The sequence below is a fragment of the Pelophylax lessonae genome, assembly GCF_965119305.1.
Source record: "Pelophylax lessonae genome assembly, chromosome: 2".
Classification (NCBI taxonomy): domain Eukaryota; kingdom Metazoa; phylum Chordata; class Amphibia; order Anura; family Ranidae; genus Pelophylax; species Pelophylax lessonae.
In genome coordinates, this window is record NC_138769.1 from 241117330 (window position 1) to 241142703 (window position 25374).

The following is a 25374-nucleotide window of genomic DNA, read 5'->3' on the forward strand; positions in this document are numbered from 1 at the left end:
GTGGCTTTGCAGCTCGCTAACGCCCTGTGTGCATGAGGCCTGAAATGGTCAGCTAGTTCATCCAAAAGTAACATTTACTTGTGGATGGAACTTGGTGGACTAACTCATGCACTGGTTTCTTATATTCCATAATCCAATGGCGTCCAAACTGCGGCCAAGGGGCCAGATAATACCCTTTCCTCCCTTTTTCTGGCCCTTGGGGCATTCTTCCCCCCACTGTCAGCAGCAGTAAGCCATAGTTCCTGCCACTCTAATCCTCCCACTGACATCAGTGATGGGGCACTATTCCTCCCACTGACACCAGTAATAGGGCACTATTCTTCCCACTTACAGCATCTATGGGGCACTTTTCCTCCCACTGACACCAATGATGGCCACCATTTCTCCCACTGACACCAACGATGGGTGCCATTCCTCTCACTGACATCAACGATGGGGTACTATTCCTCCCCTTAATACCAAAGATGGGGAACAGTTTACTCCAACTGACCCCAGATCATTTTCTTCTTCCACTAACCACAGTTTGGTCCCCCTAAAGTTTGAAGGACAGTAAACTGGACCTTTGTTTAGAAAGTTTGGAGACTCCTGCCATAATCCAACAACAAGATCCATAGTTCTAAATTCTATGACAGTCTATTTTGGGAATTTTGCTTAGCCACCCTCTATCGCCATCACTATCACCACATTTGCATGTTTTCCTCTTATTGTAGTCCATAATATAGAATGTCAACAAGGTGAATAGGACCCCCTTCTTAATGACGACAGCAGGTGTGCATATCCAGGGAACTCAGGCACAAAGTCACCAATGAGTGTTGTAAGAATTTTTTAGATGGTCTAAGTCTATCAAAAACAATAATATCAGTTTTGGATGAACTGACTCTCTTCAAACAAAATATTTAACAAAGAGTTCATGTGTTGTAGTCTTTTTTTTATTGTAGTACGGTTCAACATGGTAACTAAAAACACGTTTTTTTTTCCCCTCTCTTTCCAGAACGAGACATGAATGTCTTGGTTTATGTAAAGAGAAGGCTGGCAATGTGTGCTAGAAGATTAGGAAGAATACGAGAAGCTGTAAAAATAATGAGAGATGTGAGTATTTCTACATTCCTGTACTTTGAGATTTTTATAACCCTAAAAATATAATTATGTTTTCAATGCAGAAATCATGTTCCAGTTTCCCATTCCATATGGGACCACAGAGCATTGGTGACAATATTTGGCATTCAGTTGATGTACAAAAGGGTGGGCATCATACACCAAATGAAGATGGAGGAATGTCTGTGTTAGGCTGGTCATTATGTGGGAAATTTGTCAAACAAAATAGCATTACAATTCAATGCAAATAAGACTGCCTCCTGTTTAATAAAGTTTATGCAGCAAATTTTCTGTGTTTTTGGAACTCATTTGCCTGGAATACTGGTGGGCCAACAGGGACAGATTTGCACAAATATGCAACAGATTTAGCAATAGGGAGGAAACTTTCACTCCAAATAAATTAAGAGGAGGTTAATATGTTGCAGTGATATTTTGGACCAGCAAAGGGAGGAATTTATAAATAAAGCTGAACTCGTGGTAAATCTCACTCACTGCTACTGTTTGGCATTGCCTTGATAAGTGTCCCCAAATGAGCTATCCTGACATGGACCCCAGTTTTTCTCTGAAGAACATTGCTTGCTCCTTGTAACAGTATGAGGCCCCTTTCACACAGGCGGACCGTTCAGATCCGCCTGTCAGTTTTTTTGGCGGATCTGAACGGTCCCTCCATGCATTCCTATGGGGCATCGGATGTCAGCAGAGACATGTCCGCTGACATCCGATCCGTCAAATCTGGACGGATGGAAACTCTATTTTCCATCCGTCCAGCGGATCGGATGGGTCCGTTCCCATCCGATTTGCCCCATAGAGATGCATGGGGAACTAACAGCTGTGTCTCCGCACACAGCATGGAGACACAGCTGTCATCCTCCTGCTCAGCGGGGGATCGGCGGATCGATCCCCAGCTGAGAAAAACGGAATCCGTCTGACGGGTGGAGTGTGTGAAAGGAGCCTTAGGAGTGCTGGAGAAAATTTGCTAGCCCCTGTATAGCCACTTGGGTGGACCAAGGAATTTTTATAAAGGTACCTAAGTGTATGTTTGTGTAGTCTAGCAGCCTTCAGCAAGGCAGCATTTTTAAGGCAAATCGAGGCATGGGTGTTACTTGCAAAGTGAATTTTCACCACATTCACATAGCTCTGGGGCAAATTGCCTTGCAAAGTGAAAAGTCTATTTGCCTTTGATAAATGACTTTCTAAGACATTTACCCAGAGAAAGTATTCAGATAAGTGGAGTTATAATTTTCCTGATCTGCATGCTTATTTCAGCTCAGAAAGTACTGAATCCATTGCATTACGATGACCACCTGAAAGTATCCTCTTTAAAAAGAGGTCCACAGTGACAGCCTCCAAGTACAGTTTTCATTCAAATATGGTACATTTAAAGTGTATGTAGCCTTAACTGAATATTGAAATTAGGCGTTTGTGTTTTTATGCCTATGCTGTTAGAAACAGTGTCTTCTGTTTTTATTTTTGCTTTGATGGGAAAATACCTGGCAATCCTGCCAGTTCCCCTTCTATCCCAATTCACATTGATTATGCCAAGCATGGAAGCAGATCCATGTCTGCGTGGTCAGTTTACAGAGCTGTGCACCCTGCTTGGAATAACAGAATGCCTTGCCAATACACAGCATTCCTGTTTCTCCTTTATTCAGTTTGGCTGCTATGCCCCTTACCCAGTCCTTCTGTGTTGATTGTCAGTGGCTTCAGCTAGAAGCTGCTATATTAACCACAGGGAAGTTGGGCAAAGGGCATGGTAAATAACCGGACTGCAGGAATTACAGGCACACTGTGCATAGACACAGCATCCTGTAACTTCAAGCAGGAACAAGGCACTCATTTGTGCCATGTTCCCCTGGCACACACAGACAATTCCCCCACTTTTGGGAACGGTAAGAAAGTGACCGCCATTTAAAGCATTTACCAAGGCATTGAGCGTTTTTTTTTTTTTCAAATGCAGTTTAAAGCAGAACTTGTTTGTATCTGAGCACCGCAAACTAAAAACACTATTTTATTAATTTTTAATTCAAAATAAAAATTTGAAATAAGTTCAAAAGCAAACTCACCCATTCATCCATGTCTCCATGCTTTATTTTGTTGAGAATTAATAAAAAAACAACCCCCTAGTGTTTCTAGCTGTGGCCAGATGATTAATGTAGCATTTACTTCCTTGAATCCATCTGTCCTTAGCTCCGGCATGCAGGCAGGAGGGCATGGTTAAGTGAAAGAGCCCCTCCTCCCACGGAAAAAAAAGGCCATGAAGACTCATGACTACAAAGAAAAAATGTGATTAACCTTTGGTGTGCTCGTATACAACACCACTGTGGCATGTGCAGCATGAATACGTGTTTTTTTTTTTTTTGCGCATCTGCAGCCTCCTGAAGCTGTGTGCAGGCAATCTATGGTACTTTATAAGGCTGCAGCAGTTGTACGAACACAGCCGCAATTCCTATTTTGACAGGGTGCCGGCCCATGGCATTTGGGACTACTCAACTGCACCTGCACACCTGTCAAATTAGAACCTGTGGTCATGTGTCTGTACAGCCATTGTGTCTTTAAAGGGTAACATATGCTGCTTTCACGAAGCTCCAGCTTGCTCTAGTCACAAAAATAAATGGCTCATTCTCTCTGTACAGGCCACAGCGCCCATGTAATTGAGCTGTGCCCTTAATTTTTATATATACTATCTATCATTTATATATTTATTACACATAATATATTTTTTTTCACATTTTTTTTTCTTACATTTCTGTTGAGTGAAAGATTGCTTTGGTGAAATATCAGACCTTTGATGTCTCACTTTTGAGATAGAGAAAGAGATTGAGGACACGGAGTCCTCAATTCCCATCTCTGCAGCCACATTTGGACTTACTGAATAAACAGAAAGCACTGTGTACCGAAGCTTCCTGTTCATTCACAAACTGAAACACTGTTAACTATACTTCCGTCATAAATGAACACATTTCCTGTAGGAATTCAAGGAATATTTAGAAAATTCTAGCTGTCACATTTTTTTGATGCATGGCTGTGATCAGCGGCTTGTCAGCTGCCAATCACAGCTGTTTTTTTATTCAGATGTTCTGGGTTTGTGGCTTCCCGATAACGTGACCACTGTAATTGGCTCTTATAGCTGTCACATTATCAGGAGCTCGTACTGCTGGTTCTCGATCAGAAGTCATTATTGAAAGCTGTTACAGCTCAGTGAGTATGCTGGGAGTTCACACTGAGCATGCTTTCAGCACACAACCTCAGACCACTGGTATGCATATTTGCGGCTACTGGGCGTTACGATCAACTCTCTCTGCTGCTGCACATAAGCTTTATGCAGAAGAGAAGAGGTTAAAAATTTGCAGATATATAAGATATAAGGCCACTGTACCAGTTACAAAATGCTTAGGGTTCAGTTCGAGTCAGTTTTGACCAACTACATTATAGATACATTTGTATGCATACATTTTTTCTAAACATGAAACTACAATTAAAGATTAAAGAAATTCTAGATGCCTGGTGAATTTATGGAAAAGATTCCACATCTTATTTACAAGTGCCACCCCCCCAACCCCCATCTGCCTCTGAAATGTTATAGTGCAACAGTAAGCGTAAAAGGAATATTGAATGTGGAACAATTTGTATGTGTTGCACATTACAGGCCTGATTGATTGCCACACTGAAAAATGATATATCAAAACTACCCATTAATAACAAACGAAGCATAAAATAAATCCAGCAAAGCTATGCAATTACTAATCAGACTGCAATGTAACCTAATTAGGTTCCATTCAATTGAATGCACTAGAAAAATTGAATAATTGCATGTGAATGTGAAAGTAATGATATATTTGTTTTAACTAATTGATGTATTTACTTGCAGTTAATGAGAGAGTTTCCTTTGCCCAGCATTGTAAATATCCATGAAAACCTGCTGGAGGCTCTTCTGGAATTGCAGGCATATGCGGATGTTCAGGCAGTGCTTGCTAAATATGACGGTGAGCTGAACTATTATTATCCAGGTATTGCTAATGTAGTGTGTTAGCGACACTTTAAAAACGTTACCTTTAAATGCTCTGTCTAAAAATATTATATAGTGGATTTTCCCTTGCTTACCTGTAGTACCTGGTCAGTTAATCACTATATAAATATATAAATATATATATATATATATAAAAAATGTGTTGCACTGTTTTTTAACAAAGAAAATGAACGTTTAATCAATCAATGTAGAAATAATCACACACACATACAATTTGTGCAATCCTATAAAATGCTAAATAATAAATTATGTAAAAGTTACACAAGAGGTCTACATCACAATAACTCCAGTGCTTTTGTACTCCAACAGTGCAAAAACAAACTCCAGTGCTCCAACACCTCTACACAAGGCTGCTTACCAGAAGCCTAGACCTCACTGCATAAGAGGTCTAACAGCGCTTTGAGGAAAGACATTTAGATCCTTGATGGATGGATTTCTCCAACATCTTACACATCAATGGTAGCTTGCATTATTGTTCAATGACACACATAGAAGCAGCACAAGGGGAAATGCATAGTGTAGTAACTCAGGACAGTGTTTACTAAAATGTAAAAGCAGGTACTCCCATACATTGGCAAGATTCAAACAGATCTTAATACCACCGCTCATCTGAACGAACGCTCATACAAATGGGGGTGATGACATCATGCAGTGATGCCCATAACTGAATAATCACATTTTTGTTGACATTTTCACATTTTGCCAAAGTTAAAAAAATGTTGCGCTGTTAAAAAATAAGTAACTCGTAAAGTACAACACGTGGGAATGATTCAATAGAAGTCCTTAGTGTAAACTATTAAGAATCCACCGTGAATGAAATCTTAATATATCCAAAGTGCACTCCAGGTGTAAAAGCAAAGCTGCTTACCAGAAACCTAGACCTCGTATACACCAAGAAATCTAAAAGCGCATGTAGATGGGAGAAAACCCACAGGGATGGATGATTACCTGCACACAGCCAGATCTTCTTTGCTGTCACTGCCTTAACACCACCTCACACCAGACCACAGGATGAACTCAATTTCACACAGATATCAGGTGTTTTCACCATAGAAGCATGCCTGATAAAAGCATTCCATAGTGAAGTACTGTACGTGGATTTATTGAGTGGATTTATCCAAACAAGAAAGGTACTTACAAACATATAAAATTCAGAGCATTAAAACGGCACCACCAACACTTCAGGCGGGCGCCGTGACGTCACCACTATTCTCTGCTCGACGTATGTTTCGAACATCTTCATGTGTTTCATACATGTTGATTTGGGAATCTCATTGCTCAAAATTTCTACAGCACTGAGATGTTTCAGAATGTCAATTAAGATGTCTCTTGCTCTTGTAACAGACTAGTCCTCAAGAAAGACTTTCTCTCAATACATGCGAAACGTCACTTATAACAAATAGTAGTTCCCAAGAGAGTTAACCATCTTTGGAAGCCAGCTAGGCTCAAGCTTTATGGTTAGACGGAGTGCTCTTGGCTTTGGGTTTAAATAATTAAAGGTGGCTACAGACTTCAAATAATATAAACTGATTAAAACTGTTTTGTTTGCATTGGAATTGTTTGCATGTCTGTAAATACCTGTCTGGCTGGCATTTTAGAAGGATAAAGCGATCATGCCGTGGCCCTATTGTTCACTCATGCACCCCTGCTTCTGACTCTTCATTTATTTCTACAGCTTCAAGTGTGTGATTTTAGATTTGGCATGCTGTTCTAGAGTGCCATTTCCAGACATTTGATCTGCTTCTGCAATGACCTAAAGGTATTGTAAAGTCTCAAGATTTTTCACCTTAATGCATTCTGTGCATTAGGATGAAAAATCTTTTTTGTTGCAGTTGCCCCCAGAGACCCCCCCCCCCCTTTTATTACCTGAGCCCATCAGTTCCAGTGATGTGCACTAGCCCAGTGACTGCAGCCGCTGTCTCTTTCCTCATTAGATCAATTCGCAGCAGCGGGACTCGGGACTATGGATGAGATCCTTCATTCACACCAAAAGTATGACAGACTTAACCAAGGACAGAGGGTCCATGGTCCATATGGCTCCATAGTAAAACAGATGCCCTCTCCAAAACTTACTGTCTCCTAGGAGAAAGTAATTGACCCTATGGATTCAAACAGAAGGGTGGATATGTGACAGAGTCTCGGCTAAAATTGAAGACAAGGTGGAGGATGAGAGTGGGATATTTGTTGCCCAAAATGCAGATTGAGGCAGTTATGGGCTCCAGAGAAGCCTGAGGAAAATTTGTCATTTGCCCAGAGGTAAAATAAAACCATGGGGATGATGAAGTGTTAAGGGCCATACACACTATAAGATTTTCTGAAGACATTTTCCTTCAGATTTACCTTTTCTATGTAGTGCAAGGGCCTGCCAGACTGCATACAAATTGAAAGTGTTTAGGTTTGACCTCATATTATATGGTTTTGGTAAATCTAAAGGAAAAAGTCTTCAGAAAATCTTATAGTGTGTATGGCCCATTACTTGTGACATTGGCTGTTGACTTTGACACTGGAAGATGACACCTGGCTCTGATGACGACTACTGACAAGTTTGACTGTGGTCTGGTTATTGATCTATCCAATGGTTTGCTGGACTCCTTGACTCTTGAATAATGGGTAAGCATACTACATACAAACAGAAGTATGTGAAAAAAAAAAAAACAAACAGAAGTAAACTGAGGAATGTCCTAAAAATGGAAAACCGTACATTCTAGTAGTATCACCTGTTTTTTTATATATGAATTGAGGTCTGGTGAAGCCTGCAAGTCATGTTTCTTTTCATACAGAGTACAAAAATAGTCACCATAAACACAATAATGGAAGAAAAAAAGAATTCAAAATTCTCCTACAACACAATTCTTTATTTAAAAAATAATTGATCTCTCCCAAAAAGTGTATACCACAAAATAAATCAATCTGCGATTTCATCATTGCTTGACTAGAAACTGAGCTGTCCTTGGGCTCACCAGTTGAGGTAGATGTTTGAATGTGACATTTAGACAGAACACAGGCAAGGTAACTGAAAGTATAGTATAACAATTCCTCACGTTCACCCAAATAATACACAAAAATATAAATAAATAGCTGTAGCACTTAAATTTAAAAAATACATTTTCATGTCAATATATACTGTTTTAAATTATGCCATGCTACATTAAGCCCCAATAATAATAATATGAGTAATAATATCACATATGTAAAATACAGCAGCTTCTAACTCAATGTTGCAAAACATAAATCTCATATGTGCACAAAACAAGAACAAAATAAATCAGACACTCGATCAATAGTGCAGTCTTTATTTACAAAATAATTGATATCTCCCAAAAAGTGTATACCACAAAATAAATCAATCTGCGATTTATAATGAATTCCATCCTTCAAGAATGGATTGTGTCTCCGAAAGAGTGTGAACTACCAACAGCTGGAAAACCTGTGGACAGGTGCTCACCTTCCTACATGGACCTTGGTATTACACAGGTCAATCAAACATGCTTTCCTTTTATCAGCCGGGATCAGCTACAAAGCCGGTTCACACACTCTTCAATTTCCTCAGCTCACCTCGAATGCAGTTAATCTGACTATGATATGAGACAAAGAATAAAAGGAATGATCCCTTTATTCACCAAAAAAACTCACATATTGCACATTTAACAAGAGATTGCAATTGCTCGTCCACAAGTGGGAGATCTCCTAGAATATGATAACCAATCAAATTTGAATAAAATGAAACACAGGTCCATAGTTATTCTTAAAGATAACCATAGTCTGATCATAAGAGAGGCAGGCAAAGGTGTATCAGCAGTTGTGCACATTATCGCCAACTGTTAGTAAATTTAAGAACAGTTTGTAAAATCCATAACTTTTGCATCTGTCCGTGAATGTCCATTACGGACATGCAGACTGCATATCTGTAAGGGAAATTTCTGGTCAGATGCAAAAATTATTTATTTCACTTTCTTTCATTGACGGACACAGCTGTCCACGATTAAGAACCACAGGGTTATATTGCCCCCTACAGGAGTAGTACACTAGGCAGAAAAAAGTCTTGGCTACAAAAATGGGCAGTCCTAGGTGGTATACATCCCGCTCTCTGCTATAGGCCTTCAGTTTCTTTCTGCCTAGTCAGGAGTAAGGACCTAATTCCCTGCCTGGATCTCTGGCATTTTTTTCCTATTTACATGGCATTTTTTCTCCTGTTTTTTTTTCCTGTGAGATCTGCAATCAACTGCCGGACTGGGCGACGAGCTGGGTATCCAGATCCAGTCCCCCCCCCCCCCCCAGTCTGGCCAGCGAGCGCACGCAGACCAGAGCTTCGACATATCCCCATTGGACAGGGGCTGGCTTGCGAGTTAAATGCCTCACGAGGTCGCATATGACCGGGTCTCTGTCCGAGTTGCAGTGTTCCTCCTCGCCCGCAGCCTCCCATTTCGATGGTGAGGAGGTTCCGTGTGGAGTGTTGCCGGCCTGGTTCCTGGTATGGTGAGTAGCTGTCCCCTTTCTCCCCCTGGATGGGCTTAGGGTGGACTCGGGCTCCTCCCTGGGTTGGTCGCACCTGTGGGGTCCCCTCAGACCCCCCTTTGGTTTGGTAGTCCCTTTGGGCCATCTTGGTACCACCCCCCTGGAGTAGCGCAGTGGGTTGGCAAATGGCAGTGGTGATGTGCTGCACTGTACCGTTGGGGGGGGGGGGCGGTGGGGCATGCTGCTGGCAGATGGGCTTCACTGGGAAGGGGGGGCGCTGGCCGCTGATGGTGGTCCTGTGCCCGAAGCCCCCCCTCTCCACTGTGGCTGTAGTCAGAGTTCCAGGGATCTTCTCTGAGCGGCTTGTGGATGCCGCGTTTGGTGGCCAATGTGCTGTGGCCTGCACCATTTCTTTGGTGCCTATGTGTTTCTATTGACCGGTGGCCATGTTTGTGTAGTCTGGCAGCCATGTTTTGTTGGTCAAGTGTGCTTGTGGAGCAGGGGCCATGACAGTGGAGCCTCTGGGTGACAATTTTGGCTGTGGGAGCGCCTCCTTTTCCCCTGGTGTTGACTCTTGGCTTTTCTTTCCCTTGAACGCCACACTTGATAGCTATTTCTGGGGCAGACCGCTGCTACTCTGTTAGGGTGGGGAGTCTGACGGGGTCCCTCCCTCTCTCTGCTGCAGGTTATGGGGTGCTCTGTTTACTGTTGACCTGGTGGTGCTAACGGTGTGGTGGGGGTGTCCTATAGTGGTGCTAGACACTTTTTGTGATGGGTTCCCTATTTTTACCTATGGCGTCTCAGAAGCATATTTCCCCACCTGAATCTCTCTTGGAGGCAGCAGGTCCCTCAGGATCACAACCACCCGGTAATGCACTGACAACGGTCCTGGAGTTCTTTGTTTCCCAGGGGAGGTGGCCTTTGAGCGGCAGTCTAGCAAAAAGCATTATACGCCTTCCCCTGCCTCATCGTGTCTTGTCAGATCTTAAATCTGACTCTGCCCCTGGTGACGTGGCCCACCCTGTGGGATTTGTACCCACGTGTCCTGATCTATTAGATAGTGAGGATGATTCCTCCACACCTGTGGCTTCGCACGAAAAGGCGCTGGTTGATGCACTGATTACATCTGTGTGGGAGACTTTAAAACTGGAGGATGCAGCTGAGACTGCGGCGGAGGTGCCTGTTCCCTTAGGCACCCCCAAGCCGTATTGCACAGCAAAAGTGTTTAATTATCACTCCTTTTTTGACAAGTTTGTCTATAACGAGTGTCCAAAACGCCCCTTTTTGGTTCACAAAAGTTTTCCTGTGAGGTACCCCTTTGAAGAATCTCTTCTCGAGAAGTGGACTGTCCCACCAGTAGTGGACCCCCCTGTCTCCAGGTTGAACAAGGCTGGCAGACAGAAAGGCGGAGTCTGTGGCCTGCAATATGTTTGCTATTGCTGGTTCAGCGCTGAGGTCAGTCCTGGTCATTGCCCCGGTGTCGCAAACACTACCCTGATTTCTAAGCTATTTGTTTTGGCAGTGGTGCTTAGACATGTATTGTGGTTTAAGTGTTGGTCTGCAGACCAGAATTCTAAAAAAGTTCAGAGTGATTTACGCTTTCAAGGCGATCCTTTGTTTGGGGCTACCCTAGATGACATCATTAAGAGTTTCACAGGGGGGAAGAATACCTTTCTTCTGATGGGCAGCTTTAAAATCGCGTTGAAGTAGCGCGATTACAAAGCCACATTCAGTGTGAACCAGGGCTAAGGGTCACATTACCAGATTTGTTAGTGCCATTTGATCTTTTCAGCATCAGGCATACGATGATTCAAGCTACTCTGATTCTATAACGCCATTTTGACACATTTGTTAAAGTGGTTGTAAACCCAGTTAACAAAAAATAAACTGAACATTTTTGCAGTCATTTGTGCACAGTCTGACAGATAAAAGAGCAGACTGTCATCTGCAATCCTCCCTTCTTTGCTACTAAAAAAAAAAAAAATCTGACACATGCAAAAAAAAAAAAGGTTGCCCCACCCCTCTCATTTGATTGACAGACATGCAGAGGAGACTCATGCACGAGCATGAGTGAAGGGTGCATGTCTCCTGCTGCCTCAGCCTGAGTGGAAGTGTGTTTAGTTTCAAGTGGTTGTAAACCTCATATGCATCAGTTCTCTAAGACATGCACCATTTTTTAGTTTGTTAAAACAAAATCCAAACCGCTGTATTTTTACCTGAGTATTTTTATCTCTGTGCCTCTCTGAAAATCTCTGGTCCATGGGCGGGGGAGTTGTGACATCACTGGCCCCACCTCCCAGCAGGAAATGATGCTAGTGTGTTTTTTGAGGGAGTGCACAGATGGGAGGTGGGGCCGGTGATGTCATGACTCCGTCTCCCAAGTTCCGGTTTGTAGACATGCCTACAGACCGGAGATTTTCAGAGAGCTGTGACAGGCAAAGAGATGAAAATACTGATGTAAAAATACAGTGCTTTGGATTTTTATTGAACTAAATTGGTGCATGTCTTTGAGATTTACGACGGGCCTGTTGGCATTTGTTTTTTTGTGTTGCCCACTCCTCAGTTGGACTCCTATGGTTAAAGTCTAAAGATACAATATCCTCTATGGTGTTAAAATCTATTTCTTGGCATGCAGTACAGAACACAGGTCTCTCTCCTCTGTTATTTATTATTCCCCCATTGCTTGATACAGAACTGTGAATAGCCTTGAGTAGAAGGGGTTATATAGGGGTGTCCAAACAGCATTCTTCTTTTGGTTGTGCTTGATCACTGGAAGGTAGCAACATATAACCTGTGGATAAAGACTACCAGTCCTGTACTGTAGTCTAAGAAATGAATTTCACTGACTCCACTGATTTTTCACAAGTCAAAAATACTATTGTCCCTTGATGATAAATATATTATCTTTTTTTGTTCTTACAGATATCAGTCTTCCAAAGTCAGCAACAATATGTTATACAGCAGCATTATTAAAAGCAAGAGCAGTGTCTGACAGGTCAGTATTTTTTATTTTTATTTTAAAGCGGTGTTACAGCCTCCCCTCTCCCCCTCCAAAACTTAAGTCAGCAGCTACACGTACTGTAGCTGCTGACTTTTAATATTAGGACATTTACTTGTCCTGGAGTCCAGCGATGTTGGCACCGCAGCCGATGTTTCCATCGGCTGACGGGTGCTGCCGCCAGCATTGCCGGTGAGGGAGCCCAGCAGTGAAGCCTTGCGGCTTCACGGGCAGGTCCTTAATGCGCATGCGCGAAGCACGCTGCACATTCGGATTGGCTCGGCGGCGGGGGAAGGAGGAGGGGGCCAAACTTCCGAGGGACAGCGCTGCGGCGCCATCTCCCGTAAGTGGGGAAGGGTACCTGTCAAAAACAGGTACCTTTTCCCCCCTCCCCCCTGAAAGGTGCCAAATGTGGCACCGGAGGGGGGGGGTGGGAGAGCAAATGAGCGGAAGTTCAACTTTTGGGTGGAACTCTGCTTTAAAGACTATAGCTTTTAATCAGTTTCCCTTATTTAGATTAGTGTTATTAACCGCTTGCCGACTGCTCACAGTATATTTACTGCGGCAGTCAGCCCCTCACAGGCAGAGTGACGTAGGTCTACATCGCTCGCCTGTGAGGCTCTGGGGAGCGAGCGCGCACCTGTCATTCTCCTCGCTGTAAAGACACTGATCACACGGATCTAGTATGTAGATCCGTTGATCAGTGTCCTTACAGCTCAAGCCACAGCCAATCACAGTAGAAAGCACGCCCCTAGGGATACACACAGCCCCTCCCTCCCAAATAAAGTTAACCCCTTCACTACCAGTGTATTTTTACAGTAACAGTGCATATGTATAGCACTGATTACTGTAGAAATGTCACTGGTAACCCCAAAAGTGTCAAAAATGTCAGTCAAGGGTCCGATCTGTCCGCCGCAATGTCGCAGTACCGCAAAAAAAATCGCAGATCGCCGCCATTACACGTTAAAAAAAAAAAAAACAACAAAAATGACAAAAATCTTTCCCTTTGTTAGTAAACGCGATAACTTTTGCGCAAACCAATCAAAATACGCTTTTTGCGATTTTTTTTTACCAAACATAGGTAGCATAAAACAAATTGGCCGAAAATGTTAAAAAATTTTGATTTTTAAATTTTTTTGGGGGGAATTTCATATAAAAAAATGTGAAAAATATTGTTATTTTTGCAAAATGTACGCTATTTTTTTGTTTATAGCGCAAAAAGTAAAAATCGCACCGGTGATCAAATACCACCAAAAGAAAGCTCTGTTTGTGGGAAAAAAAGGACGTCAAATTAGTTTAGGTACAGCGTCGCACGACCGCGCAATTGTCCGTTAAAGTCACGCAGTGCCGAATCGCAAAATACCCCCTGGTCGTTTAGCAGGAAAATCCTCCGGGGCTTAAGTGGTTAAAGGAGAAGTATGGGAAATCAAAAAAACAAACATGCATACTATATGGCTGCAGGCCGAGAGCTGGGTGATCACTTATTGGCTGCCAGTGCTGATTGAATGGTGGTTTTCCAGCATGCCTGTTTGACAGGGAGCTGTACACACAGGCTGAAAGTCAGCCAGTTCCTGCCGAACCAACTGCTTTCAGCTGATTTTCGGCCTGTATGTACCCGGCATAACACTGTATGAAGTGAAAGGAAGAATGACTTTAATCTTTTTTTTTGTAGGTTTTCACCTGAAACCGCTTCCAGAAGAGGACTCAGCACTGCAGAAATGAATGCTGTAGAAGCTATTCACCGTGCTGTAGAATTTAACCCTCATGTGCCAAAGGTAATGAAGGAAAAGTTATCATGTTTTTAGATAGCTATGTTTTTAATCTCATTTGTTGTTTTCATTTTTTTACTTTTAATGTTATTGAGAGAAAAATAAACTGACTTTCTGATGATTGATACCAAGCCAACTAATCTTTCTCTTCCATGCCCTTTCCTTTGCCCTCTTCTCTCCCTGTCTCCCCTTTTGTTTCTCTCACTTGCTCTAGTGGGCTTCTAGTGTCCCCAGAAGCCCACTAGAGCTAAACTGCTCTCATTTGTTCAATCATAAGATTGGTTATAAGCTTAAAGAGGGTGTAAACCTCAGAATTTAAAAAACAAAAAAAAAACAAATACATAATGAGCTAGTATGCATCGCATACTAGCTTATTATGAAATACTTACCTTAGAAGGAAGCCCCGCAGTGCCGACCGCTCACCTGTCTCATGGGTGACATGTTCGGTCGCCCTTCTTCTGGGTTTGCGGCATCCGGCCATCTGATTGGCTGGAGCCGCGATGACGTCATTCCATTGCGTTGCGTGTGGGAGCCGACGGTCACAGCACAGGGCTCTGAAGGAAAGGCAAGAGCGGCCGTTCCTTCAGAGCGCATGCGCCAGCGATGTCACTGGCTGCATGCAAAGTAAATATCTCCAAAACGGTACATGTTTAGGAGATATTTACACTACCTATAGGTAAACCTTATCATAGGCTTACCTATAGGTACAAGTTGCAGAGGAGGGTTTACTTCCTCTTTAATAATAGCATGGTCCATATAGTGAACTTGTGGAGTAATTCACTTTAGGGTCATCACAGAGGACAAGGGGGCACTCTTTACCTCTAGAGGAAAAAAGATTTTGTCTCCAAATACGGAAAGGTTTATTCGCAGTAAGAGCTGTGAAAATGTGAAATAGACTCCCTCCAGATGTGGTCCTGGCCACCTCAGCAGATTGCTTTAAAAAGGGCCTGTATTAAAACTGGGCCTATATAATATAACTGGGTACTAATATTAATAGGTAAAGTTGATCCAGGGAATATCCAATTGCCTCTCGGGGAATCAGGAAGGAATTATTTCCCCTGCTGTAGCAAATTGGATAATGCTTTGCTTTTTTCACCTTCCTCTGGATGAACTGGGTATAGGATTGTGTATATGGGATTGTATGCTTTTGTTTTCTTTTTCGTTTTTTTTTTTTTATTGGTTGAGCTAGATGGATTTGTGTCTTTTTTTCAACCCGACTAACTATGTAACCATGTTCAAATTTCCGGGCTGTAGGCAGTCAATCTGTATAGGCTGGCGTGTTTCACTTTGAGGTGTCACAATACATACAGATATGATACCATTGTGCATTACCTTGTTGTACAGTAGGGCCGAAAGCTGGCAATGCATGGATCGAAATTTGACCAGTTCAGCAGGAACCAACTGAATTTCAATACATGTATGGCTGTTCCATTCATGAGAAGTCTTAGGCTACTCCCAAGAGTAAGCAGTGTTTGTTAAGTTTAAGCAGTAGGTAAACTGAGCAATAACAAACAATAATTATACAAAGAATTTAATTGTAGTAAGTAGTAAAAAAAAAAAAAAAAAAAAAACCTACTGTAAACTATTATTTTACAACAGTTTGACTAAATTGTGCCTGTTGATGCAAAGAAAAAAATGGGCTGTAGTAAGGCACTACGGGCGGGCATGCTGCAACACTGTACTTCCTGCTGAGGAAAAATGTGTACACAAAAATAAAAAATAAAAATCTATAAGGGTCCTTTCACACGAACGATCCGATCAGTTCCGCCTGTCCGTTTTTTAGGCGGATCTGATTGGATCCTCCATGCATCCATATGGGGCAGCGGATGTCAGTGGAGACATGTCCGCTGACACCCGCTGCCATCCGCATCCGATCCTGTCCGTGAAATCCGGACGGATGGAAACCCTATTTTCCATCCGTCCAGGGGATCGGATAGAATGGGATTGGATGAGAGCGGACAGGCGGTCCTTTCTCATCCGATTCCCCACAGAGAGCAGTGGGGCTCTGACACCTCCCTCTCTTCACACAGTGCGGAGACGGGGCTGTCATCCGCCTGCTCAGCGGGGATCGGTGGATCGGACTGTGTGAAAGGGCTCAAAAGCATTGTTAGCAATATACAGATTTTAAATAAAACGACTTGTTTGCTAGTATATTGAATAAATGTATTAACAGTATTTATACAGTATATTATATCGCATGAAACTCATAAGGTGGGCAATCAGTCTGGAAGGGGGTTTGAGGAAAGTGGTCTAGTGAAAATCTGTCCTAAATGTGTACAGTGTGGCTGTTGGGTCACAGTATGGATTTTGGTTGTTAGGGATACGGGATGCAGTTATAAAGAGAAACTTAAATGTAAACTGGTATAAAGAGGGGTATGTGTTTGCAGTGATCAACCATGCATGTTCTGTGCACTTTTACATTGTTTTATATTGTAATGTGTTGTTGTTATTATTATCTACATATATACAGTATGTCACTTTGTCAAAGAAAACATAACACGGTGTCATCAATACCATACCTTAACTTTTCCTACTTCATACATAACCATAAAAGGAAATACTTGGACTATAGATACACTGTAAATTAGGGATCGACCGATTATCGGCAAAACTGATTTATCGAGGAACGATCTGCACTTTCCCTGATATATCGGAATTGGCCACCAAGGTGACCGATATTGCTGATATTTCAGAAAGTGCTTGTATGGAAGTGATGCCTGCAGCTAAAGGCATCACTCCGGTACCGGCATCCATAGCCGACGGTTGGCTGTCTTGTAATGACAACCGATGCAGCTGAGAAGCCGCTCAGCTGTCATTACAAGGAGCCGGAGGGGACGTCCCCCTCCCGCCACCTTCTGTGGCTCGCCTGGGTCTCCTGTCCCACCGGGAGACCCGAGCAACCAGCCTGCACGGCCGACGGAGACCCGATCAAAGCCGCATTCGGCTCTGATCGGGTCTCCATGCAAAAACCCGGAAGTGATTAAAAAAATGACAGCATTCAAAACAGCCAAACTTGTAGTTTTGAATGCTTTTAAGTGCAGAGGAGGGGTATGGGGTCTTTTAGAACCCCAGTTCCCTCCACAAGAGTACCTGTCATAAAAAAAAAAAAAAATTCTAAATGTATGAAAATATCGGCCCATATCAACCGATACGCGATGACCAAAATATCGCTATCGGCAATGAAAAACGATATCAGTCGATCACTACTTTAAATACATATGAAGCTATAAGGCCGATCCATTAAATTTTAATAGTTTGCAGTAGGGCTGGGCGATAAAACGATACCGATATGTATCGCGATAGTCACGTGATCGATAGCAATAAAAAAATTGAACGATAAAACCGTTCGATATTAGAACTAGCATACATGTCACCGCGCACGCGCCGCCGCCGCCGCTCGGGAGAGGCTGGGAAAGCCGAAATTATACGAGCGGTGGCGGCGCGTGCGCAATGACGTGTCGGCGCTGGGCGGCGCCATTTTTAAAATGAAGGCGCCTCTGGAACAGGTAAGTGAAACAGCTTCACTACCTGCCATTATGCAGTGCTGCGGGCACACTACAAGGGATGCAGTGCTGCGGGCATGGTCTACCTGTACCATGCCCACAGCACTGCATCTCCTGTAGTATTCCCACAACCCCGGATCCTCTTGTACCATGCCAGTACCCTGCATTCTCCTGTACCATGCCAGTACCCTGCATTCTCCTGCACCATGCCAGTACCCTGCATTCTCCTGCACCATGCCAGTGCCCTGCATTCTCCTGCACCATGCCAGTGCCCTGCATTCTCCTGCACCATGCCAGTGCCCTGCATTCTCCTGCACCATGCCAGTCCCCTGCATTCTCCTGCACCATGCCAGTACCCTGCATTCTCCTGCACCATGCCAGTGCCCTGCATTCTCCTGCACCATGCCAGTGCCCTGCATTCTCCTGCACCATGCCAGTGCCCTGCATTCTCCTGCACCATGCCAGTGCCCTGCATTCTCCTGCACCATGCCAGTACCCTGCATTCTCCTGCACCATGCCAGTACCCTGCATTCTCCTGCATCATGCCAGTACCCTGCATTCTCCTGTACCATGCCCGCCGCCCTGCATTCTCACCCTAGGGTCCTTATTTTAAATGGGTAATAAAAAATATCAATAATTATCGATATCGACCGATATGAAACACTGATATCGTGATACAGTTTTCAGCCATATCGCCCAGCCCTAGTTTGCAGTTGTGTTGCAAAGCAATTCATCAGTGGTGGTGTTTAACCTGATTACTGTGATAGTCTCTGATTGGCTATGACAGTGATTAGTCACTGTTCAGCCTACCCCTGTGTTTTTTCCCCTCTTGAATGGAATAAAATATATATTGTGTTATTTTTTCTGCTTGTTAGAGGTGAAAAGTGTAATTAAAGAAGTGTGCAAAATAAACAAAGAGAGAAAGAAAGAAAAAAAATATAGATTAGGATTTGTTCTGGGTCAGTGTACTTTAGGTAAGATAAAAAAAAAAAAGCAAAATGTGCACTATGGTTTTTGGGCGCTATTACAGGTACGATAACATACACCTATATTGTTGTGATCACTGCAAAGCCAAAGGCTCCTTGTGCCATCAGTCAAGCTCCTGTGAGCAGAGGCGTGTCTTCCCTTCATTGTCTTTGTCTATGGATGCACACAGCCCGGCTCAGGACTGTGCAGGCACGGGTACCTCCTTAGCACCTAGCTTGCTAAAGGAGGCACCAGAAGGGGAGAATTGCTGACAGCTCTGGCAGGGGCTGCCAGAAGAGGAGGAAACTTACCTCTGTGCAATATTGTTACGTAGAGCAATTAAATCATAAATTGCCTTTTTAGTATCACTATAAGACATGTTAACAAGGCCTTCAGCTTACATTGTTTAACAGCACTGTGCACAGAAATCTCTGAAAAGCATTTGCAAAGCTGTTAGCAAGCTTCAGGTTGTGCCCCTGAGGAACACAAGTCCTCGCCATTGTATGTTCCAGGAGATTCTTACGCTACGAGAGGAAGAATTCTACAATGGTTTCTCCAAATGCTGCTTCAAAAGTAATTCTATACCTTTTTGTCTTTTTTTGATATTTACACTTACTAGCAGTCCCCGAGTTACAAACATCTGACTCACATATGCCATTCATATGGAGGGAGACCACAGCAAATGAGAATAAATCTACCCCTATTAAGAGAAATTCACTCCTGTAAGAGTTATCATGGAGAACAGGTGTCTCCACTGAAGTTTTATCACCAATCCTTGTTTCATCGACAACCTCAAATTTTCAAAATCGAATTGTCACTGAACAATTCGATTGGGACAGAATTTAGGTGAAGTGTTCTGAACGGGCACAGACAGCAAAAAAAAAAAAAAAAAACAGAGCAGAGTTGTTAACCCTTCTCTTTGCTGCTATCCAAAACTTAAAAAAAAAAAAAAAAAACATTTTGGCTGGAGTTGCGCTTAAAAAATGTACCTATTCCAACTTACCAACAAATTCAACTTAAAGCAGAGTTCCACCCAAAAGTGAAACTTCTGCTCATTTGGTTCCTCCCCCCCTCCGGTGCCATATTTGGCAACTTTCAGGGGGGAATGGGTACCTGTTTTTGACAGGTACCCTTCCCTACTTCCGGGAGACAGCGCGGCGTCGCTGTCCCCCGGAAGTTCCATCCTCCTTCTCCTTCCCCACCGCCGAACCCATGAGAAATGCGCGCATGTACAATAGGGAACCAGCTAGGAAAGCCAAAAGGCTTCATTGTCGGTTTCCCTTAGGAAGAATGGGGGCGGCAGCTCCCAGCAGCCGATTCGAAAACCGGCTGGGGTTCTGACATTGCGGGCTCTCTGGACAGGTAAGTGTCTATGTATTAAAAGTCAGCAGCTACAGTATTTGTAGCTGCTGACTTTTAATTTTTTTTTTTCTCCAGGCTAAACTCCCTTTTTAAGAACAAACTTACAGAACCTATCTTGTTTGTAACCTGAGGACTGCCTGTGTGGTAATAAGTGTGAAACCATTATTTGAATGTTGTATATTGCAATGTATATCCGTAACCCTACTTGTCACACTGGATGTTTTGTGCAGCCTTTGCTTGTGTATAGTTCTGTGCTCCTGATGCTCGGCATATTGTCACTCCAGGCGGTGTGTAATCTATAGTCTCACAGATAAGTGGACCAGCATAATGTACAGAGCAGACATTGTGTTTCCCTCATTGCATACATCAAACAAATCCGCCCTTTCTATATCTGCTAAAAATATCTTCTCAGATTTCAAGACCGCAGTGACAGAAGTTTTGAAGTCTGCATCACCAGCCCAAATGCTTATCTCTGCCCAGACTTGTTATGAAATGTATATTTTTGGCGTAAGCTTGGACAAGCACCCAGGGCCAAGAGAAAACTGCTACTGCTACTTTCTCTACCATGGATAGTGTTATGTGTAAAGCAAAAAGTTAAATAAATGACCTGATCATTTGTTAGTAACACGTAATTCATTGTAGTTTTCGCAATAAATAGGCTATGGATGATGATAAAGTTACAACTTAGGAATTTGACTATTCATTTTGTTCTAATTAGGGACATATAAAGAATTATAAAAGCACCACATCCCCTCTAATTGGTTATTATTTTACTGAGGTTCATTTCCTCTCTTATTTATAGTGCAATTGCTGGTATTTTCTAGTTTTTATGTATGTTTATTATGTAAAAGGGCAAGGAACAGTGCTAAATGCTCACAGAAGTAACTTTTAGAGCCGGTTCCCACTGAGGTGATCCGACTTCGGGGGGCGACCTGTGAAGTCGCGTGCACCGCGACTTCGGCGCGACTTGCAGGGACTTCACATAATGGAAGTCTATGCAAGTCGCTCCCAGGTCGCCCCAAAGTAGTACAGGACCCCTTTTCTAAGTCGGAGCAACTCGTGTCGCTCCTATTAGAACGGGTCCTGTACTACTCAATGGACCGCGACCGACCGCGACTTGTCAGGCTGACAAGTCGCCTGACAAGTCCCGCTAGTCTGAATTGGCTCTTATAAAAGTTAGTTTTATGTCAGATTAGTAAAAAAATTAATTGCGATTGGCTACTGTGGATACTGCATTTTGCTCTTCCTGTTTTATTAAACAGTTTGGTTGGTGTATTCTGTCTAAATAAAACTGAACTCTAGGCAGATTTACAAGACACATTACTACAGCTCTGTTTCTATGAATGCATCATTAAACATATATTTAATGCATGAATTATATCTGGTGTCAGCCTCTTGTAGTCTCTGTTTAACAGGGCTGGAATGTGAAAAGAAAAAGCCGCACAAGGAGACGATCAGTTCATCTATTGACAATGCTCATAGGAAGAGAAAGCAGGGGGACAAAGAGATGAGCTCATCAATGTGCTACTTCTTCTTTTTACTTTCCAGTCACAGGGTAGGGGCAGGTCCAGGACAAAGTGTTATAATGCCCATTAGGCTGAGGACATCTAGCAGCAGAAAAAAAGTACTGTGGGGAAATTGAAATGTCGCACAAAAGCTGTTTTTGTAATTTGATCTTTTTGATTGGCTGATTTTATCTTTATTTTTGCTGGAGTGCTGCTTTAAGGTAAACTTATAGTAAATAGGAAAAGTAGAGAAACTGCACAAAAATTGTGCTCAAATTAAGAAAGCTGTAAAAAAAGATATTTCCAATACTAAAAACTAAATTACATGTGTTGTGTTTAACAAAAGTGCAAATTAAATATTCAGTAAAACCTTGGTTTGAGAGTAACTTGGTTTGAGAGCGCTTTGCAAGACAAGCCAATTTTTTAAATAAATTATGACTTGATATACAAGCGATGTCTTGATATACAAGTAGCGTCATGTATAAAAAAGAAGAGATGAGCCTCTAAAGTGTAGCAATATGGTTACATTTAACCGCTTGCCGACTGCGCACAGTATATTTACTGCGGCAGTCGGCCCCGGCCAGGCAGAGTGACGTAGGTCTACGTCGCTCGCCTGTCACTCCTTCCAGAGCCAATAGCGGGCGGGCGCGCGCCCGCCGAGGCGCGCGCCCGCCTCGGCTCGTTCACGGAGGAGTGCGGGAGTGTGACTGGCGGACCCGATGTCCGCCGGTCACACTACGATCGCCGCTACAGCGGGAGAAAGACAGAGCGGCTTGTGTAAACAAGCCACCTGTCAGTTCTCCCTGTGTAAAAGTGAAGATCAAACAGTTCTACTATGTAGAACTGTTGATCTTTGTTTTTACACTAGTAGCCATGTCCCTACACAGTTAGAATCACGCCCCTAGGACACACTTAACCCCTCCCTGTCCAATACTGTTAACCCCTTCCCTGCCAGTGTCATTTTTGCAGTAACAGTGCATATATATAGCACTGATTACTGCAGTAATGTCACTGGTACCCCCAAAAGTGTCAAAAATGTCAGTCAAGGGTCCGATCTGTCCGCCGCAATGTCGCAGTACCGCAAAAAAAATCGCAGATCGCCGCCATTACTCGTTAAAAAAAAAAACACCAAAAATGACAAAAATCTTTCCCTTTGTTAGTAAACGCGATAACTTTTGCGCAAACCAATCAAAATACGCTTTTTGCGATTTTTTTTTACCAAACATAGGTAGCGTAAAACAAATTGGCCGAAAATTTTAAAAAATTTTGATTTTTACATTTTTTTTGGGGGGAATTTCATATAAAAAAAAGTGAAAAATATTGTTGTTTTTGCAAAAATTACGCTCTTTTTTTGTTTATAGCGCGTGATCAAAAAATCGCACAGGTGATCAAATACCACCAAAAGAAAGCTCTGTTTGTGGGAAAAAAAGGACGTGAAATTCGTTTAGGTACAGCGTCGCACGACCGCGCGATTGTCCGTTAAAGTCACGCAGTAAAAAATCGCAAAATAACCCCTGGTCTTTTAGCAGGAAAATCCTCCGGTGGTAAAGTGGTTAATGAAGGTTCAATATTTAGCAACTCACATGGTTGATGATTAAAACAGGCACATCTAAGTATGCAGGCATCTGGGGTAAAGCTGTCCACATAGACCATCCTCTGCTCAGCCATCTTCATCATCCCTTCCACGCTGCACTCCACGAGTGATTCAAATCCTCACTTTCAGATCACTCTACTGCAGGCTATTCTTCCCAGTCACTATTGCAGACTGACAGTGGTGAGAGCCGGTGGTTCAGAAGATGGTCTATGTGGACAGCTTTACCCCGGATGCCTGCATACTCAGATGTGCCTATATTAATTATCAACCATGTGAGTTGCTAAATGTTGAACCTTCAATAAATGTAACCATATTGCTACACTTGGAGGCGCCTCTCATCTCTCTTATATTCTGTAGCTCTGCTGGATTTTGCTTCTAATCACTTTGGGAAGGCTGCATATTGTGGATGGACATTTTATGGTTACACAACCTATCACATTGCTATAATGTTTGTATATAGACTATAAACTGAAGGACTTGTGGAACGAATCATCTGAGTTTCCATTATTTCTTATGGGGAAATTCGCTTTGATATGCGAGTGCTTTGGATTACAAGCATGTTTCCAGAACGAATTATGCTCGCAATCCAAGGTTTTACTGTACCTCCAATAAATATATGATTACAGAGATTGATTGTGTAAATACTAAAACTCATTAAGTGAAACAAATAGTGTCCATAAAAAATCCAAAAAGTAGTCCGTACCAGGTTGCCAGCTAATTTCTTGTATGGATCAAAGCGTTCTCTGATTGGACAAGGTGGTAATGTCATGATCTCCACTTCGTCCAATCAGACAATGCTTTGCATTCATAGAGTAGATGCAAAGTGTTCTTTGAACAGCGTTTGTGCTAAGTGAGTGACCTCCTGTGTTCACCAAGAGGCAGCTCAGCACGAGACCCATAAAATAGTGGCTACTACTGTATTCGCGATGCCTACTACAGCGATTTCCAGCTTTGATGGAGATCGGCTAGGAATGGCACATTGATCCAAGCTGGACAAATGTAACTATGCAAAAATAGCCATACCTTAACTTCAGCCTTGTGAAATGTTTTTTGATCAAGTGAGAATATGTTAAAAGACAAATGTTTTATAGCTGTCAAGGGGAAGCTTACCATGTCCATAATATAAGTAAAGTAAAGGCAGGATTTGTAGCTTTCATTTCATTAACAGGGATAACCATAGCCACAGTAATTTAACTTGAAGTGGGTTTTAACAAGTGTCTGTGTGCCTGTTTATTTTATTAAAAACATTACAACATTCAGAAAGATAGTTAATTGCTGTATGAAATTGTTTTTTGCATGAACGATCAAGGGAAGGGCAATTTTGTAGCAGACAGTCTCAGACACACATAGTCTTTGTTCACTGGCATTCAAGAAAGATGGGCTAAAGTGAGCAGGTATATAAGCTGATTTATTCAAACAAAACAAAGCCAAATCATATTGTGTTAATATTATGAATAAGAGATGTTTTTAAACATTTTTACTTTATTTGAATCCATACTTTTCAATAAAAAAAACAAAAAAACGGTGTTATCAAGAAATAGGAGAGATTTTTACATGGACTGAAAGATGCCGCTTGCGAAACAAGGTATTATCATGTGATCATTATACCCCTTTCGATCAGTGCTCCAGTGCTTCATGCTAGCAACCACAAGTGTGCTCTATGGGACTGCACAGAAAGCTGGAAGCGTGACTGACCTGTTTTGTTGCTAAGTACTGATCGCTGGGTACACTGGGTCTAAATCTAGCACCTATTATACGGCAAAGTCATATTTAGATGCATTATGCAACTTTGCTGACTAGGAAGTTGAGGTAAGACTATGAAAGTAGTTCTATCTTACTAAATATCTATTTGACTTCCTTTTGGTATTTAAAACAAAGTATTCAAATTTTCAAATGTCAGCTGCATGATCAGAATTTTTATATAAAGTTACCATCAGTCCTTTCTCTAATACAAAAAATTATCAACTCTTCATAAATATTGTATGCTCATATGCCTATATCGAAGGCTTAGAAGATGAATGATGGTTCCCTAGTGGACATTGATCGCAAGTATTACAGTAGAAATAGGATTTGATTAAGCATGATCAGGACTGAATGTGG

General features: G+C 42.4%; 1 protein-coding gene across 5 annotated transcripts in view; it reads left to right on the forward strand.

Moving 5' to 3' along the window:
* Positions 1-25374, forward strand: part of ST7L (suppression of tumorigenicity 7 like) — a 270999-nt gene that overhangs the window by 117147 nt on the left and 128478 nt on the right. For 3 of the 5 annotated variants that reach the window (XM_082248423.1, XM_082248425.1, XM_082248427.1), the window contains exons 8-11: positions 992-1089; positions 4964-5102; positions 12500-12572; positions 14248-14350. In XM_082248423.1, coding sequence (XP_082104549.1) covers positions 992-1089; positions 4964-5102; positions 12500-12572; positions 14248-14350 — 413 coding nt within the window. The remainder of the gene's footprint in view (positions 1-991; positions 1090-4963; positions 5103-12499; positions 12573-14247; positions 14351-25374) is intronic. The other 2 variants (XM_082248424.1, XM_082248426.1) reach the window with 1 other exon arrangement.